The sequence below is a fragment of the Limulus polyphemus genome, unplaced genomic scaffold (genome assembly GCF_000517525.1).
Source record: "Limulus polyphemus unplaced genomic scaffold, Limulus_polyphemus-2.1.2 Scaffold200, whole genome shotgun sequence".
In the NCBI taxonomy this organism is placed as follows: domain Eukaryota; kingdom Metazoa; phylum Arthropoda; class Merostomata; order Xiphosura; family Limulidae; genus Limulus; species Limulus polyphemus.
In genome coordinates this window covers 430,456-451,315 of record NW_013665810.1, presented here as the reverse complement: position 1 = coordinate 451,315, position 20,860 = coordinate 430,456, and the positions used below count along the sequence as shown (strand labels likewise).

Here is a 20,860-nt window from a genome sequence, read left to right as displayed (position 1 = left end):
ATATATATATATATACATTTTGTTACGTCTCCGTTTTTTAATTAACTTTCCGTAACTTTGTTCCACCGAAACTTTAACGACACAAGTCTTTACTTAATAAAACTGGTTTATTCTTTCCGAATATAACTCTGCGATACACTTAATCTCAATACTCGCGCTAAAACAACACTGTAACGAACGAACGTTAACTTCAACAATACCGTGTGACTGCAGTTCAATTACTCACTATCTACCCACACATTACATTCCCCTCTTTTATATACCAGCCTACCCTATATCTAGTAAGAACTAGAACATTCGCCAAAATACAGGATAATTCTAGAAAGTAGAGAGCGTGAGAATCACATGATCTCGATGACGCAACAGTATTTTAATTTCTCTAAGTTGTATTTAGGAACGTACTAAATCCTACTGAGATCATATACAAAGTGTTAGTTTTTGTAGCTTGATCAATCAAATAACGTATTTACTGTTTTATGGGATTGTTGCATTGTGTCCTGCTTGACCCTGAATTTGGGGGTATCTCTAATTACGAAACAGAGAAACTTCTTTGCTTCAGTGCCTCTTTTCTAATTCATCAGCTACAGAGAGAAAATGTATATTTTGGATGCAGTTTTGGTATCTCAGATCACATTCATTCACCTTTTAGGGAATGCAGTCAGTCTCCAATCTGACAGAAAGTCAGAACCTGTTTGTGAAAGTCACCTTAATGTCTTGGTACTTCTGGAGCATATTTCAGTTCAATTTAATTTTACGTTCAAGTTCTTTGGTTTTATTTTCATTTCATTTAATATTCTCAACTTGGTATACCTGTAAAATAATTGTACATAGAAAATGAAATAAACAGTAATTATTTCTATTCGTCAAACTTGTTTTTTTTTCTGTGCTTTTTCTCATATTAACATTCTATCCAACTAAATCTCCGAGCCTCTTTCTTATGTGAAGGTAGTTTATGTGTGTGCTTTTCTTTTTCTAAACAAGGAATACTACAACTTAAGCACACTATGCATTTTGGCGACTTGACCACGATTCGATCTGGTTTAAGTGACCAGTAAGAGTAATACACGTGATTTATACATAGTCCTTCATTAGCCATGTCCTGATTGTTGAGAAGGACCTATGGAATCCTGGGAAAACAAATCACGTAGAAAATCAACTTAGGTTAAATTTGTCAGTGTTGGGCTAAGGATTCTTCTACAACAGGTGTCTGTGACTTGTTGGCGATAAATTCGACAATAACGAACAACACACACACCACTTGTTTTGAAAATAATACATGTATTCAAAACAAGTTAAATGTGTGTGCAAAATTCTTTATACTATGAAGATCATAGTTGTATCTTAAACACAATACAGTTCTCTTCTTTTGTCAAAAGTCTACTTAGGACAGTTAAATTGCTTTAGAATTCATTTGACAAGCCGAACTATTTTTATCGTAATAGTATCAGAGTATAATTCACCTACGCTGTCGCGTGAGTTACCACAGTTGTATCCTGAACTTCCATTAATCGTCTGCTTTTCGTACTTACAATAATCGTCTGCCTTTTTTCAAAGTCCACACAGGCGGGCTCAATTAGTTTAGAACACTCTTTGATAAGACAAATTATTCTCCTTATCTCTTTCAAAACTGTTCATCTCACTCTAACATATCAACTGTTAGGCCATTCACTCCCACGATGGTTAGCTTTATGTTTTTTTGTAACTTTTCTCTGACTGAATTTCTCTTTCAAGTGACTATACTTTTACTCTGTTTTCACTCAACTAGTCGAGCTATTTATATGTCTATCTCTTAGGCCTTCTAGAAATTTCCATGGCCTCGACATCAATGAATTACAAACACAAAATTAATCAATTAATAATAATACCTAACTAAACAGTCTTTATATCAGACAACCAGGAAGAACAAGAAAAAATCCAATATCGCACGTAAAATGTTCCTTATTCCTAAAGGGCATAAAAATCTCAGTACCAGCTGTCATTTCCAAAGATTAACATTATCGACATATTATGCATTGGTAGCAAACCCGGGAATATAGTCTATATGTGAATGCCAATCATCCAACCAGCCTGCCCTGAGTTATGAGCAGAAAGCCAATGTATGTTCACAAAAAATATATGGTTAGTGCAAAACACATCAAGCACTTGTTATCTTATCCAAGTTGTTGGGAAGAGCAGTTGTTAGTAACTATGCTCTTGTTGCCATGGCTTTATTGTAGTTCAAAAAGGTGGAACTACTTATAAAACTTCATTAGAGTATCAAGAAGGCCCTAAACATTCAAACAATGTTCAAGTAAAATAAAATTAAAGGACAACAAGAAATCTTTTGATCTATCTAGACTTTCCTATTCACTAAATTACACTAAACAAAAACATACATCTCAGAGTGAGCTTTTTCATTTATGTATTTATCAAGCTTTCCCTTAAATTTACTGCATCCACCACATTTGAAAGCAACCCATTCCTGAGATCAATCACCCTGTTAGAAAAATAAAGCTGTCTTAGCTAAAGATGACTTCTTCTCTGCCAAAATTTATAATTGTGTCCCCTAGTCATACCATTCTAACTAGTAAGTGAAAAAAAGGTGAGGCATCTGTAAACGATTATTGCACATTGAATAACAAGGTTTAAGGAAGATAATTTAGTCATATTGCATTGTTTAGGCCCAAAACATAGAAATGTTGATGGATTGTTTTGCTACACAGGGAAAACACATATACATTCATTGATTGTCCTAACTCTGGTTGCAATGTGAGAATTGAAGCAATTTCCGCCATAAGATCATCAAGCCAAAGTAGGTGATTCCATTAGTGCCTGAATATCATCATTATCTCTTCAAGAGCTTTTGAGGAATTGTTTGATATGTTCCAACAAAACATATGCACTACAATGTGTAATTACCATTCGATTATCAGCAGCTAGGACAGTCATATGGTATAAAAATCAATAATTGAAAGAAAGTAGGTTCCTTGCTTTCCGAGCTTTTTGGATGGTGTTTTTCAATGAAGTGTATTATTATAACATGTTCTATCACTGGAAAGTCTCTTTATGGTTTTTTGATTAAAAAAACCCAGTCCAAATAACAATAGCATATTAATTTATTTCTTCAATCACTTTCTGCACAGGTTATGTTCATTATAGGCCTAACTTCAGAAACGTTTCAATGGAAATTCCAAAAACTAATGATATTGTTACGACAACAGAAGTCACGCGACGCTGGAGTTTCTAGAAGGATCATGAATTTTCCTGGCAACTCTAGTTTGTTCAAATATAGCCAGCGGAAAAATGGATAGAATTGCATAGATAGATAGATATAGAGATAGATAATTGAGTCAAGCGAACAGTAGGCACCATAAGTAAAGTGTGTGAATCGCTGTGAATTATAGCGTGTGTTTATAAAAATAGTTAAGTTAAAGTGACTGTGGAAAAGTCTGTTTATTACAAAGTTGTATCGAGAAAGAATAAACTAGTTTTATTTAAGAAAGGACTTGTATCGCTGAAGTTCCTCGGAAAGAATTTATACCGGAAATTAACAAACGAATAGAGACTCGTATATTTTGTCTGAACATCTATGAGTGTTGTACCACATTAATTCTATAACATCACTTGTGCATGCCCAATCTTAGATTATATTTTGTTGTACTTTAGCTTGGTCATCTTTACTCTTCTGTGCTTCCCTCTTTTTGCAATGATTATATTCTTCATTAACACATGGTCTTAGAGGTAATGTATCAATATTTACATAATTATCTTCAGAGTGACACACAATATTAAAGTTGTACTCCTGGAGTCTTTGGAGCCATCTGGCTTTCTGGATTGCAAATATCCACCAGCCACTTTAATGATGCATGACTTATATGGAATATACATTTTTGTCCATATAGGTAATGACAGAAATGACTTAATGCTCAAATAATACTCAATATCTCTTTCCAAGATGCAAAACACTTCCTTTCTGTAGCATTCATTTCCTCGCTATAGAAAGCAATTGTGTATTATTTTTCATGGTGTACTTGTAATAACACTGTTCCCACTACAAAATCATTGGTATGTGTATGAGCTGATTGCAAGAGTCAGGTATGCTAATACAGGAGCAGTGGTTAGTTATCTCTTCATATTGTTGAATACTTATTCACAGTAAGCATTCCAACAAAACCTATTAGGTTTCAAGTAATTTGTGCAAAGAACAGGCTATGTTAGAGTGTGATTTTACAAAACAATGACAGTAAGAACACAGTCCCAGATATCCTCATTCAGGTTCTTTGGTGTTGACTGATTCTGGACAGATTTAACCTTAGATTGGTATGTAGACACACTCTCTGCTGACTATGTATCCCAGGAAACTTATCTGTTTATGGCACAATTCACACTTTTTGGGATTCAGTTTGAGGTTCTATTTTCTCAACCATTTCAGCACTTTCCTTAGCTTATAACAAGACTTTTCAAAGGTATTCCTATTTGTGAATATTTCATCCAAGTAGACGAGTACCACATTTCATGGTATCTCAGAGAGAGCACACTCCATTAGTCATTGAAATATAACAGATGCATCACATAATCCAGATGGTAGCACAATAAATTTTCCACAATGAAGGCTGTCTTCTCTCTGCTTGCTTTGTTGATTTGCACTTGCCAATATCCACTTTTCAGATCCAAAGTTGAAAACCAATATCATCCAAATAAAGCATCCAAAGTAGAGCCTGTCCTTGGCAGTGGGTAGGCATCCTTAATTTTTTTAATTCATTCATTTTATCGTACTCTACACAAAATATTATAGATCCATTCTTATTATTGACAAATACTATATATTACACCTAAGGACTAGTCCTATTAGTCCTTTTTCCCTCATGATTTCTATATTTTTAAAAACTTCAGCCTCTTGTGCAAGTGAGAGTCATTTGGCAAACTGACATACTGGGCTTGCATATTCAGGACCAAACTTATAAGATATTTTATTTGTTCAGCGTAAATCATGAGGTCCAATGGAAAATATATTTTCATGTTCCTTGAGCAAGTCATGTAGTCTTGATCAGTTTTAGAACCTCTACAGATGCATTCATATAGCTCTTATATGTGAGACTTTTTTATGTGAAGATTTTACATCAGACTTCCTAAAGCTTACCTCAAAAGTATGTACTTATGACGTTATTTGATGTGGAAGTACTATTTGTACAATTGCACATCTCGCAATTTCCTATCCAGTCTCGACTTGAATTTCATGGTTTGTCGTGTTCTTGACCCAAATGATGACATATTGTCTTTTCAGCTCCACGTGAATTCTTCCAACCACTAATCCCTCAGGATATGCTGAGTGTTTGATTATACTACCGCCCCCCTCCTCCCAGTCACTTGATGTTAATTTATTCCTAATAAGTCCTGGTATGAGTATTTTACTTCGTGGTGAACAATAACTGCTCTCCTTGTTGTCACTATAAGTTTAACCTCTGATGTTGTAATTATCAAAAAATTATGACTTCTCTTGCTGGAATTTGATGTTTGCATAAATCCATCTTCTTTCTTCATCTCTGGAGGCATTTTCCGACTTTTCACTATTAAATCGGATAGAAAATTGGTAGTTATAAAACCGGTATTGATAAACATACTCCAAGGCTTCCCATCAATAAACCCGTTGATTCATGGACTCATTACTTTAAATAATGAACATATTATCTCATTTAGGGCAGATTACTTTTCTCACCAAAATTTTGTCCAATAAGTTCAACTGGTCTCTGTCTTCTAATATCTGATTAGCTCTTTGTTTTCTTTGATCTGGTTGGGATATGGAACTTATCTCATTGGTTTATTAACTATCATTGACTCCTCACAGTCTCAGCTGGGATGGCCATGTTTCCAACATTTATAACAGTTCCCTTTTTCTGACATTCTTTGAGGGGAGTTTTTTATTCCCTACAGGCTTTTGTCTGCAGTGCTTAGCAAAATGTCCTTTAAAGTTACACTTTAAATACCTATTGTCTCCTGGTTTACTTCATTTTTGTGTAACTAGTTGTCTAACATTTCTAACCTTTCAGCTTTTCTAGACTATCATGAGAGGGGGGGGGGGAGATATTTCAATACTGTTTTATCTGACGATCCCATAGCTACTAGATGGCACTTTTAGTTGTTTGTCCATGACTTTAATAGATTCAGGTTACATTGAAGAACTTCCTGAGTCTAATTTGGATATCCTCGTCTGTTATGGTATTTATGAATTGGTCATGTGCTAACGAATCATTAATTTCACTTGAAGCATCCAAGTAAGATAATTTGACAAGCCTTTCAAAATCTTTCACGGGTTCAGCTAAGGCATCTTCTTTCCTTAATACTCTGTTCATGAACTTTTCTTTGGAAACTTCCTTTTGATGTATCACTTCGAACCTATTTGGATTAAATCCTCACCTAAACGTGAGGAACTATTAAAGGCAATCTACCAAAAGGGTATTTGGCAATGAGCAGCGTCATAACGTCTTCTACTACTCGATGTATGCATTACACGCTTTGTTGAAAATATTGAAGGTTGGGAAAGGTTCGGTTTATGTCATCCATTTTTACTTCACACGTGTGAGGTTATTGTGTATGAAGATGATAATTTTGAAATGTTTAATGACAACTTCACTGCTGGATAAAAAAAAAATGTTATGGTTTATCTTATCATACTAGAATCCTTTGAATTCATTCTTTGTTCAATAGGTTTACAGCGTTCCCTTTACTATTTGAAAGAAGCTTCTGTAAATTTGCAAGGTCCAAGCCAAGACATTGTTTCTGGTGTTTTCCTAATAGAAAAATGTTGTAAAGAACTGACTTCAGTAAGATTGAACGTAGATAATTATTCAAGTTGTATCTTCAAGCACGTCAGTACTATTTCAAACAAATCTAATATTAATTCCAGCATGCCGCGACAAGCCCAAATTGCAAACGCAGAATATAGTTCCGTGGAGGATTACTTTAAGAAAATAATAACCATTCATTTTCTTAGTCACATTATCAGTAATATTTCCTCCAGATGTGACGCACGTGTAAAGCAAGCAGCAGCAATTCAGAAACGTATGCCATCAAAACTAACACAAGAGTTTTCTATCTCTTATATCAGACAGGCTATAGATTTTTTACAGGGAAGATTTGCCAAATCCTGATGTTTTTTATTAAGAACTTCATCGAAGGAAGACAAGATGGCTTTCTATACTTTTCCATGACAGTCCCCAGACACTGGCTGACTGCTTAAAAATGTACTTCAGTGTACCAAATATCTTTATGTTACTAAAACTCTTTGCTGCACTGCCACTAAGTTCATGTTAATGTGAACTTTTGGCATCTTCTATCCACCTGAGGTGTACACAAACCGAAGAAAGACTGAGTGCTCTAGCTTTAATACATAATAATTGTGACAATGCTATCAACATTGAAACTATAGGTAAGTTATTTATGGAAAAGCACCCCAGAATATTTCAATATTATTTCAATAGTGCATACATGTACGTATATGATAACAAATGACTGAAATAGCTAATATACTATTATTGTACAGAGTTCTTTAAATTAATAACATAATTTAACAATTAACAACTACTCTGCATGTAGATAGTACAGTACTTTATTAAAATAAAATACATATTTATGCTAATTTAAGTCTAGCTCCTCGTGCAATGTTGCAACAGAATGTTTATTTGTTGACTTTACTGGATGTTTATGGATTTTATATGAATAGCCATGCAATTTTTAAGTTATATTTCAAGCAAACTTGCTTCCAGATTTAATCTTACAACACCTATTTGTTTTATAATTTTTCTGAGGGACACGCCACAGACCCCGTAAAATTAGCACGTTGATTATGTTTCGCACAATATGTGTTAGTTTTTATCTCACAAATTAGAAACTCCCTTTCAAACATTCTGCTTACGAGCTTGAAGGCTTAATTAAAATTAATTAATAGCTGTATGCAAAGCTTAAAAATCAAAACTCTATACTACAGTAATTGACAATTTTATTTTCAATTTATATTAATAGTTCCTGGAGAAGGTCATCGGTTAAAACTGTCGTACAGACCCAGTAATCGCACAGACAGTTGTTATGGCCATTCCGCCCTTGTGCACTGGGTTAACTTTTAGCTAACTAACTAGGGCCAGGCCGCCAGGGGGGCAAATGCCCAGGAGTCTGGGCGAATGAAACTTGGTTATGACGTAAAGTCCGCAAATTAAGGACAGCTAACTCAGATAGCCCTCGTGTAGCTTTGCTCGAAATTCGTAATAAACCAAACCAAACTTTAAAATGTTTAAAAAGAGAGAGAAAAGAGACCCGGCAAAGATGTTTGCCCCAGGGTTCGTGCTGGCTCTCGACGTTCCTGACTAGGGCACGGTGGGTATTTAGGCAAATTTCGTTAATTATTAACAAAATAGTGGCCAGGGGTGCTCGAGAATAAAGCAGTCCTTCTTCGTCCCATCAGCGTTTATTTAATTTAGTAAAATGAGAGGACATTAAGTTTTTATTACAAAATGTGCATTACTGTACCTACATATCTCTTTACTTATACCTGCCCTCTGGTGGGAACTGGTTGATTTATCAATAATGATTGATCGTGATTAAAAATATTTTGGTTGAAAGTAACATCATTGGTGTCATTGCTTACAAGTTACAATTAAAAGTAATTATAAGAAATATAGCCTACCTTGGCTGATTTTAACTTTTATAAGTTCTTCTAAGTTTAGGCTTTAAGAATAACACTACTTTTTAATGAAATTAAAGTTACATAGTTGAATAATTATTTATTAACGAACGAAAAGCATGAACAATAAATACTACTAGTAGTAGTACTAGTCAAACAGTGACATTGATATTGTGAGTGAAAGTGACACTGGTAGGTGAGTTCTTGGTGGTATTTGTATTCTAAAATTTAAGACATTAATATTATAATACAGTTGAGTCTGGATCGACTACTTCTTTAGACTAGTTGCAACTTAGGTTCAAAATGCACAATAAAAAGTTAAAAATAAAATGTGTTATAACTTACTCAAAATGTTTTGTTATCGTTATAACATTAGTTTTTAATTGTATTACTAATAGTAAAAGTATCTTCTACAAGACAACATTACAAAAAAACTTGGGTATAAACTGCACTTGAGTATAAACCACAACTGTAGCACAGCTGTTGTTGAGTTACTGGTTGGTTTACATGAAAACATTTTACATATATTCCACATCATTTTTCATAGCAGTTATTTCTTTCTTAGAAATTATAGAATATAAAGGTAAAAGAAGAAATATTGTGACTTTTATTGCTTTTAAATTTCTTTTAGCAGTAATGGAAGACAATAGTAGAAGTGCATGATACCAATACAATCATACCAGAGGGCAGCTTCGTTCCCTAAAAAATTTATCATTGAGGAAGTTTGTTACCATTGACTAAATGTGACAAGATTACAGTGAAATGTGTCTTCTGATTGCTTGTTGTCATTACTTTGGTGGATTTTTCCCCTTCAGTGGTCACATTATGGCAACATCGAAGCAGAATGATGTTGCCAGCAAACTTTTCATGTAATTTAATTAGTGAGATCATACACCTGGTTATTGAAATATCTAAAAGCATTGGTGTCCTATGACTATCCACAGATAGCTGTTGATCTTAAGAACAGTATTGAGTGACACATTATTGCTATTCAAAATTGTCATTTGCATAGAGCCATGTACCATATGTTACCATGTATGGAAGCTGTTATTGGAAATGGACATTTCTGAACACTTACTGTAATGAGTTAAACCAGAACAGCAAAATATTAGATAGTTGTTTCAATAAATTTCTGTTGACTGCTTCATTTTCTTGTTTTCTGTTACAGTTAGAAACGAGAGGGTGAAATTTTCAAGAAATAAAGTGGCAGTACTCATGACTGCATACAACGAAGGATTTTGCCCATGTGTAACTTAACATGCAATTTAATGAAAGAAAATACATACAGCTATTGTTTGATGGTTTTAAAGAAACAAATATGTATTAAACAGTCAGATAAATTAAAAAATTTATAATTGTAAACTTATATCTGGTGTAGCTGTGTTTTTGCTTCTCATTAAATTGAATGACAAAAAGACATTGTAAGTGCTAATAACAGGGACAGGTACCAGTCACAGTGATTGTTATGCTGATCCTTAGATTGTGGATTTTACGAAATTTGTTGAAAAATAGGCTTAATCTAATAGTTTCAGTATCAACAATTTTCGTTTGCAGTACTTGTGACATGGAACATCCTGAATGTCTTTGTTTTGCACATAGTACCTTTCATTTATAGTCATTATATCGTAAATTCATATTTGGTAATATTGTTTCATTCTAAGGTACATATGTGTAAGTATTGTAATATACAAATTTGCTTAATACCCTGATCTTCTCCATATCTATGTTTTATGGAATTATTTTACTGCTTCTATGCTTGACTCTTATAACATTAAGACAACATGGAACCATTTTGTTTTTTAAGGCTATCCTTGAGAAAAGTAAGCATTTAACCCTACTCTTTATTTTGTAGGAGATCATTGATTCTCTTCTTAAAATCCTCTATGAAGTGCTGACCTCCTCTACTGCTTGGTAGATGTGCTAGAAATTCAGCAAAACAGTCAGTCAATCATCCTGTTAGAAAAATAAAACTGTCTTAACTGGATTCTAGCATGTCTTTTTTCCAGATCAAACATTGTTCCAAGAGAGATACATGGTTGTAATAAATTAATTTTTTCTACAGGTTTCAACATTTTATACAAGTGACATAATGGAGGATATTCATTTAGCTCCTTCAGATGAAGATGATCTTTACTCTGGATACAATGATTATCATCCTGCACTTGACATGAGTGTAAGCATATTCTTCATTACTAGATCTTAAGTTCAATGGAAACATTTTTGATTATGTTAATAGCTCCTCTAAATATGGATGTATTTAAAATTTTATATAATTAAAGTATATATGCTCTCAACTACATTGAATTCTTACTATACATATACAGGGAGGGCATTTAATGTGCAAATATGTGTTTTTACCTTATTTTGCAATTCCTGGAAATTATTTACTCTTTAAGTCATATGAAAAATATCTGCTTTTGGGTATGAACAAATGTTGCTATTAAAGTTTGTTCATTTACTGTACAGTTGGCTTGCTTTTATAGATATGTTTATAAAATGTTTAATACAAACAACATAGCTACATGTTACTTTTGGTGGTTTTTTTATTATTACTTCCTAATCGTCCAGTAGAGAGGATTGAGTAGGTAATGGCTTTATCTGATTTAAATAAATGTCATATATGCAAGTGTGGTTACACTGATGCAACAATATCAGTCACAATATGTAATATAGTAGTATATAACTAAGAGAGTAGCAAGAAAACCAATAAATAGAACTTGCTTTCATGGTATACAGATGTTGATTAATTTAACCAAATCATGTCAAAATGTATGGTTATCTTTGCTTTCAAGGTTGTTGATTATCTGCCATATGGTTATTATTGTGCATACTGTGGTAGGAGAGAACATTTGGCAAATAAGTTTACATAATAATATAAATATTCATAAAGGTCATGCTGTGTATGAAGTCTGTACTGTCAAGAGTATGCTTGACAAATGAAATTGAGTTGATATTTTAATAGTCTATTATGTAACAAAATATAGAAAATTCAGTATAATGTTTGTTGAAAGTTTCTACAGTTTCCTTAATGATGTGGATTTGTGATTGACTGGGTTTAATATTTTTGTGATTCATATGAACCCTTATGACCACTGATTAATTGAAAGAAGCCGGTTCATTAGACATGAAGCTCGCACATCACAAAGCTCTTTCTGGAATCTCCAGTCACATTTCTCCTAATCCAAATGTTTTGTGTGCTGTTGTTGATCTTTGACTTGCCTGTCTAAATATGTATTGTGTGCATATTATAATACAGATCTTGTGCAAATATATCTTATTTAAAAACAATTTTTTGTGCTTCATATCTATCCAAAATATCAACTTTCTAAAAATAAAATTTTGTACATATGAAAATAATGGGCCTGTCATGTTAGTCTGAATGAAAATTACCAAGTTCCTTAAATTCAAAAATAATGTTAATGAAATACTCCTTGTACATGGGCTTTCATATTCATTAGATTTCTCTCAGAGCTGCTCATATTTTTAACAGTTCTATCTATAGGATTGAGGTATCAAGAGGCTCCATCTACATTTTTCTAGTTAAAATAAGTGTAAAAGTACCCTTTATAAACAACATTAATTTAAAACTTTATTTAAAATTGCTCATGTATATTTAAGATTTTCCTTTTTTGGACTGAAAATATCTTTATTATCATAAGACGTACACTTAAGATAAAATATTTACATCTGATTATTCACATACTTTGAATGTATAAAGAGTGCATTGGTTGTGTTTTGAAAAAGTAATTAGTGAAATGTTTGGTGGTACAAGTATGGAAGTCTTGTCTATTATTCTTTTCATGATCTTGGTTTTAATATTACATACAGAAATTGGTAGTATTAATTTTAACAATACAGACACTGGGTTTCATGTTACACTGTATAGATCCAAAATCTTGGTAAAGTAGAGTGAATGGTTTCGTGTTACACTGCACAGAGTCTAAATCTTGGTAAACCAAAATGAAGGGTCTTATGTTACACTGCATAGATCAAAATCTTAGTAAACCAGAGTGAAGGGTCTCATGTTGCACTGCATAGAGCCAAAATCTTAGTGATTATCAAATATAAGTTTAAGTGTTTTTATGGTAAATTTACCATTTTGAATTTTTTGAAGCATTCTTTTTTGTTGTTGTTTGGTTGTGTGTCTTGATAAAGCAATACAAAAAAAAAGTAAAAATTGACACACACATGTAAATGAAACTATTAATGATAAAGAGAAGCACTACAATGTTCTATGCTATATATATCTTTATAATAGGAATTTTTTATCCTTTTCACATCTAATTCAGAAAAACTATTGTCTGATTACTTTAAAATTTTTTTATCTGGATTGGTGTTTATAGTGTGCAGCAAATCTCATTTATACTGATGTCATTAAAGAAAAAATGAATAAAAGTTGTTGAATGGTAGCTTGAAAATGTTTGCTAAGTCAATACATACCAAATTTGGTTTAGTTTAAATAAGAATTAGAGAATAGCATAATTAATAAAGAAGGTATAAATACAAAAATGGTTATCGGTAAATAGTGGTTGAGGCCAGTGTCACGAAACTGGTTATTAATGTTCAATGCAATATGGTACATTAATGTATAAACAAATTGTTGAATTTCTTACAAAGAATATTTTGAGCTATTTCATTAAATATATATGTAACAACGTGATGATAATTTGTCTGTGCAAGATTTTACTCACCTAACTACTTTTATTATACCATAATATAATGGTAATGGTATAATAAAAATTACTATGGAAAATTTCAAGTTAATTTTAGCTATTAATAAACCTTATTGGTATTGGGTTTGAAACTTTTTTCTTTAAACTATGTTGAGGAAAGCAGAATATAGGCCATGCAGGGTGTTTTGGAAGAAATGTATCCAATACAACACAATATACTTATCCTAAATTGGTCTAATACAAAATAATACAAGTATTTATACTTCCTTTTAGAGAGATGCCAGCAAAGTATGTGAAACTCAGTCGTATTCTTAAATAGGAAGGTTCCTAAACTGGTTCATTTGTTGTGTGTGTATTAAAAATGACTATTATAGAAAGGAAAAGTATTTGAGTTTAGTGAAAACATATCAATCTAATTATATAAAAAATATTTTGTTGCACTAGAATTATTTTAGACAGTTTGAAGTAAAATAATTTTCACTTTCAAGTGATAAATATTTTGTTTTAAAGTCACCAATATTTATTAATATGTATAATTAAAAAAATATGCTTTATACATTCATTAAGAAAGTTAAATTTATAATACGATATCTTACCTCTTTTCACAAAATATCTTATCCTGATTTGTACTGCCCTCTATATGCCCTCATTTTCACTTGCCACTAGCATTGATACTCTTACTTGCCCTCACATGTTTTCATGTGAGGCAGCTGGGTGATAGCATTCAAATGAGCATATGGTAATCCTTCAGCAGTAGGAGTGCGACACAACTCCTAGCACAGCTGTTTCCCTCTGTTCAGCTTAGCCCAACTTCATTTCTCGATTGGCACTTATGGTGTTCAGACATATTTTTTGCTCATGCTTTCCTTCATGGAATTTTCGATCAGTTCGTTATTTTTTATGAGAACTATATTTGTGTTCTGAACTTTTAGTTAGTATATGTTAACATTATGTGTCTTTTATTATAATATGCGAGTCTTTGGAGTTCCTGTTTGGGCTTTTGTACTTCCATTCCTTACTGAAATGGATTCTCGATGAGCTTTCACTCCTGGTCTTTGAATGACAAAGTTAGATGTCTTGGATGCTTATCTCCACATTCCCATTTCCCCAGCATCCCAGTTTTTCTTTGTTTTGTCCATTGTGGTTGTATCTACCAATTCCAGGCTCTTCTGTTTGAGCTCCCTATGGTTTTGTTGGATTGTCAAGGGCTTTGCCTGTATTCTCCATTCCAGGGATCCTCGTTTCCACCATAATTTGGATGACTGGCTACTTCTAGCTCCTTTGCAAGCCACCTCTTCCCAGTTTCTTGTACAAGAGGCTGTATGGGTAGGTTGGCTAGTCAAGGTGGAGATCTTCCTCTCACCTACTCAATACCGTGTTCATTTTGGGGTATTTTTCAATTCCTGTTTCAACTGGGCCCACCCTTCTCCCCTTCACCTACAATCTATGAAGCTTCTGGTTCAGAACATTTCTCCTCTCCTTCTCTAACTGTGCAAGTGGTTCTGTCTCTTTGGGAGATGTGGGCTTCTTTAGAGACCCTGATTCCCCTCAGTTGAGCCCACATACAACATCTTCAGTGAGTTTTACTAGCTCATGGAACCTCATTTGGGATCCCTTGGACATCTCTATCTCCCTCTTTCCTTTCTTGTGGACTTCACCTGGTGGTTGAACAGGGACACCTCCGCAGTGGGTGTTCCTCTTCCTTCTTCTTGTCTGGGGGTGCACTTCTTCATGGATGCTTCTCTTTTGAGTTTGGGTACATATCTGAACATGCAGGAACTTTTGGGCTGTTGATCTATTGATGAATCATCTCTACATATCAATCTCTTGGAATTCCTTGCTGTCTGTAGGGTTTTGGTTCATTTCCTCCCACCTCTCTGGAACTGGTTGGTTGTGTTCCATTCTGACAAATCCATGGTTGTCTCATCCTTCACTTGGCAAGAAAATACTTGGTCGAGGTCTCCTGTTTTGGGCCCACAGCCATCACATTCTCCTGTTGGTGTATCATATACCAGGTGCCCTGAATCTGGTCACAGTTTGTTTATTACACTCCAACAAGATTCTTCCCATGGAGAGATCCCTTGACCCACAAATGTTTGGCTGGCTGTGTTTCCAGTGGGGTACTCTGGAACTGGATGCATTTGCTATCCAACTGCATTCTCAGCTTCCCAGGTTTTGGTCCCCAACTCCACATCCTTTGGCTGTAGCTGTCAATGTGCTCAGTCGGGATTGAGGGGACCTTTCCCTCTATGCCTTTCTCCCCTCGTATCCTCTCTGTTATCCGCACTACTCCATGTTGTATCCTCTTGGTGGCACCACTTTGACCAGTGCAGCCATTGTTTTCACTTCTGCACCTGCTTCTATTGACACCTTCTTTTCCTTTTTCCCTCTCACTCACCCTCTTCAGACATCCTTACTTAGGCTCACTACATCCTTCCATTCAACACTCTGTCTTCACCAGGCCCCAGGAGAGGGGTGTGCACCTGGTGCAAATCACTTGTGCCCATGCCTTTGGGGGGCCTGGGCTCAAGCAAATATTTTCCACACATAATGAAAAGGCCTCCTTCTCTCTCTCTCTCTAACAAAAAAAAAAGTAGTATTTATATGCTGATGCTGCATTTTGGTGAGTCTTGCAAGGGGAAAAAATAATATACACGATTGAGGGTAAGAGAAGATGAGAAGCCCAAAATCAAGGGAAGCACCAGAGTCCAGAATTTCTTTCTTGGACCCTGGTCTTAACGCGTGGCTTTTGTCTGATCCCTTGCCAGATGGACTGGACTTTCCCTGCAGGTTGCTTCCCTGATTTCCAATTACACTTGCCAATGTATGTGGTATGTCTACTGCTGTTCGTCTTCTCATCATAGTTTTCCTCCATCCTGACCTACTCTCCAGCAACCTTTTTTTTTAATTTACCTGGCTTTTCAACAGAGGGCTTTTGATATCCACCTTCACTCCCTTTTCCCTCCCTTCCATTTCACACCTTTATCATCTCTCCTATCTTATGTCTTGTCAGGACTCTCTGCTGTTATGTGGCTCACACTGCTCCCCTTTGTGGTTCCTTTTCCCATTTGTTCATTCATTGAATAAATTTATATTTATCCTATTCCCCTTATGAGTTAGATTCGCCAGCTTGTTCACCTGGATTATTCTTCCCTGTCTCCTGATGATTGTCATATATTCCTCTTCTCTACCCATCAAATCCATCACCTTACCATGCCCCTGGCTACCCGATTCTGTCATCCATTAGAGGATATAGTTTGTGCTGGCATGTGAACCACTCCCCATATGTTTATTTTACATCCTTCATTGTATGGCCATTTCCTGCTCTACAGGTTGCCAACTACCTCCCATCACCATCTTGAGCTCCATGGTTTCTCTATGAGTGGGTAGGTGTTCTATTTTTTGTTTTGTTTTTTATAGGGGCTTTTCTCGCATATACGGATCCTGCTCAGTGGTGAGTATTGCCTGACCAGATATACTTATTCTTAAACCCGCACTGTATGTCCATTCAGTATTATCAATAATGCCCACTGTTGAGATGGGGTATTCTGCAAGACCACTTGTAGGTTTTTCCTCTTGGTGTTTTGTGTCATAAATATGTCCTCACCAGACCATACACTCATTAACTAACATGAGTGAAGTGGAAGGGGATTGCTGCTCATCCCTGCTGCTCTTTCTTTTGACTGAATCAGGAACAGTCTGCTTTTCAAAATATGGTTTTATGGTGACCCATTGCTCTGTCTCCAGTGCTGCATTCTTCTGGAGTCTTCAGTGCATTTTACCCCCTTCTTCCTGTGCAGTATGGGAGTCCTTACAACTTATCTGATCCTAGCCACTGGAGTGGTGGACCAAGGAGGCTTCTTCCTGAGTGTGCTTAATTCCACTCAGTTGCGAGTAGGGCAGAGGTGTTCTGCCAGTGTAGATGGTGTATAAACACTTCTCTTACTGCAGACTTGATGTACTATTCCAGATGCCTCACATGTGAATGACCTAGGTACCCTCCTCTTACTGTGGACTGGATGACTCATTCCCAATGCTGCCTGGTTCTGGACTGGGGTTGAACTGTCACACTGCTGTTTGCTATTCAACTGTTGTCTGGATGTCAATTCCTGGGGGTACTGGTGTTGGTTAGGCTGAACATGCACACATGATGCAGGGTCTTTCGACAGAAGATCTTTTTCCATTCCCATTCTTATGTCTGCGTTGAATGGCAGAAGACCCTCTTCTTAACATGGGCCGGATATTTCTGTCATGGTACTACTGGTGTTAGTTGAGGTTGATCTCCCCCTTATGGTCCACTGTGACTTAGTCCCTCTACATCAGGGGTTCCTTCATTATTTCCAGGATCCCTCCTATGATTCCACGATTATTGCAACACATCATTTTCACGAGCAAAGAGTATATCTGGCTTAGAAGTGGTGTGATCTCCCATGGTGTATCTTACATACTCTTTATTCACACAACCCATGGGCTTCCTTTGGGCAATTTCTGAAGGGAGCTCATCTAGGTACTGTTACACCAGTTTCTCCACCAGGGCAATGTGAGAGTGGAGGTAAGATATTGTATCAGAAGTTAATGTTTTCTTACACTGAAAATGTATTTCTGATAGATTCTTACCTCCTCTCACACATCACACGATTCCTCCCCATTTTTGGTGTCTTTTTCCTTTTCTGTTGCTCAATCTCAAAGTGAAGTTGGGCTAAGCTGCATAGAGGGAGTCAGCTGTGCTTGGAGTTGTGTCAAGCTCCTACTAGTGGAGAGTTGTCGCATTCTAAGTTGCATGCTATCACGCAGCTGCCTCATGTGAAAACACATGAGGGTAGCTTGGAGTATCAAGGCCAGTGGTGACCAAAAAGTTGTGCATATAAAGAGCAGTACAAGTTGGGAAAAACTATTCTGTGAGTGGAGGTAAGAATTTATCGGAAATACATTTTCAGTGTAGGAAAGACCCATTTGAAGTCAGAAATACCAGAAATTAAACATGTTTAATATTGTAATTTAAACTTTATTTTTTAATCTTGATCAAGGCAAATATTCTAAAATTGAATGAGTTTAAATTTATGTATAACAGTTAAGATATTATGCTAAAATGTTGTTTTCATGTCATCATGAGAGGAACGTGTATGCAGCTCAGTTTCTTTGTTGTTTTTTTCATAAAGAGAAAATATTGCTGATTTAATTTATCAGTTCACGCGTGTATTTCATTTACTATTTGGTTGGACCTACTGAGACTGCTCTGACAATAATTTAAGACTTATGAATGTGTTTAGATTGTAATTTCAGAATTAAACAATAGCATTACAATAATTTCAAATAGCAATTAGTACTTTTAATATGTTCTTGATTATACAGGTGAAATATTTCTATGTTTTTGTGTCTTGAATTAAAAAAATATTTAAGTGCAACTATAAATGTTAAGACAAAATAGAATAAGCTATTAAAATAGGTTCTAAAAGTTGTGTCTACTAAGCTAATTATATTATTTAAGGCTTTAAAAATTTTCTCAAAATTTCATATCATGAAAGTTTATTTTTATCCTTCCAGCTTGCTGCTATTTTTGACATATCTGTTCAAAATATACTTAGTGTGAAGGTATTCATATGATATGTATCTGAATTAAGGAATATTCATAGAAACATTTGTGCATAAGTGCATGTACATTTATGTATGTAAATATTATTAATTTGGCACACTTTATTACAGACTCTACAATATGACGAGGGTTTCCAACAAGCTGTTCGTACAAGTTATGGAAAACGACCACCAGTAAGTCGAAGCTGATTAAATTTCTAATAATTTGCCATTAGATTGAAGACATTAAAACCTGTTATTTATTCTTACTGAAATTAGCCACATAAAGTACTAAATGGCTTTTCTTGGGTTTTTTTCATGTAAAATTTGATGAAAACTCTCATAGCACAAGATTTTATGGATGAAGTGCATGGAGATTAAAAGTTTTGTGTCAGTAAAGCTGTTCTGCAGTAGCGTGTGTTAAAGAAATAGACTATTTTAGCAGAGTTATAGGTATAAAGAACAGAAATGACAAGCCTGTATAAGACCATGTGCATCACTGAGTATTTGACCTCTTTAGACCCAGTTGTTTTCATTATTTGTTATCATTGTTATATCCAATGTTGACAAAGCACTATAGGTTTAATAATTTCATTTGTTTTTTATAATAAGAAAGTGCTGTTATGAGCTAAATGTTTCATGTTTAAACTGTTTAGATCAACACATTTTCAATGAAAGCAAAATAAAAATTATTGAGTTCACAACTATTGTTTTCTTTATGCTTATAAATGAATCAGTCAAATTAAATGTATGAAAATTCTAAGAGTCTAGAGTCTAGAAGATAACACTTTTAAAGTTGTACTTAATGTTTTTATTTTATTTTTAATCTCTTTTGATTGTCATTATAGATCATTCTCATGGTCTGCTGTGCCAAAATTTGTAAACATCATTAGTTAAAAAATTATGACTTTCTGTGGCAAAACACATGGCTTTTTTTGTGACAGAGTATGTGACTTTCTGTGGCAGAACACTTGACCTTTTTCTGTCACTAATTCACATTCATATATATCATATTATGTACTTTGAAATAACATTTATTGTTTGCTTCAGTACTATAGTCCAGTAAGTATTTCACATATTACCTTTTAAATGAAACTAGGTAAATTAAATAAATAACACAGTTTCTTAATAGCAGTGTTTCTTAATGTTAATTTAAAAAAGCTGCAATCCACAAAGATACAGAACTCATGTTTACACCTTATTAGTTGGAGTTCTATTAAAACCAGGAAAGGAGGACTTATAAAAATAGTGTATTGACATGCTGGAGTATAAAGATGTTAGTCAAAAGGCATTAATTTTTCAGAGATATTATTTTCTTTCCTAGTTAGGCCCAGAATAATTTTAGACAGTTTCTCAGATACTTGTTTTTATGATTTTTCTTTACTAGCCAGTCAGTACCATAGAAATGGCAAGAAGAATTTTTAATCTGATGATATTTTGTAGAACTAAAAATATTATGTTGATTATTGCAGAATAGTTAATATTAAATAAGACAGGCATAAAATTTTGCATATGCAGAATGGTAGGTTAAAGATACTGGATTTGTGGAACAACAGTTGAAGCATTAAGATATTGTATGTGCAGATGATAAATATATATATTTTTTTTTCATCCCAGAAATGTACTATGACTACTACAGGCTAAAGTATTTTGAGAATTGATGCAGAAATGAGGAATTAAGTTTTTAAGAGTATTAATAACACACCATAAATTTTAAATCCAATTTCACCACAAGTGCATGAATTGGACTCTTTGTGCTTTAATGAAAGAGTTCCATATGGCACCCCCACCCAAAAATTGTAGAATTGCCTGGATGTACAAACCTAATAGAGAATCGGTGGTAGTGTGTCAAAAGACAACTACCAACTACACATACCAGGGCACAGACATTTGACAAGCATTTGTGTGAATACATATGGAAAACATTATATTCTGATAAAAGTAGCCTTTTTGTATGCCTTTA

General features: G+C 34.5%; 1 protein-coding gene across 1 annotated transcript in view; it reads left to right on the top strand.

Annotated features, from left to right (window-relative positions):
* The first annotated feature begins 8,570 nt into the window (after positions 1–8,570).
* Positions 8,571–20,860, top strand: part of LOC106478335 (intraflagellar transport protein 88 homolog) — a 74,037-nt gene continuing 61,747 nt past the window's right edge. The window contains exons 1-3 of the mRNA XM_013938873.2: positions 8,571–8,849; positions 10,716–10,826; positions 19,030–19,092. Of these exons, the coding sequence (XP_013794327.2) occupies positions 10,743–10,826; positions 19,030–19,092 (147 nt within the window). The 5' untranslated portion in view covers positions 8,571–8,849; positions 10,716–10,742. The remainder of the gene's footprint in view (positions 8,850–10,715; positions 10,827–19,029; positions 19,093–20,860) is intronic.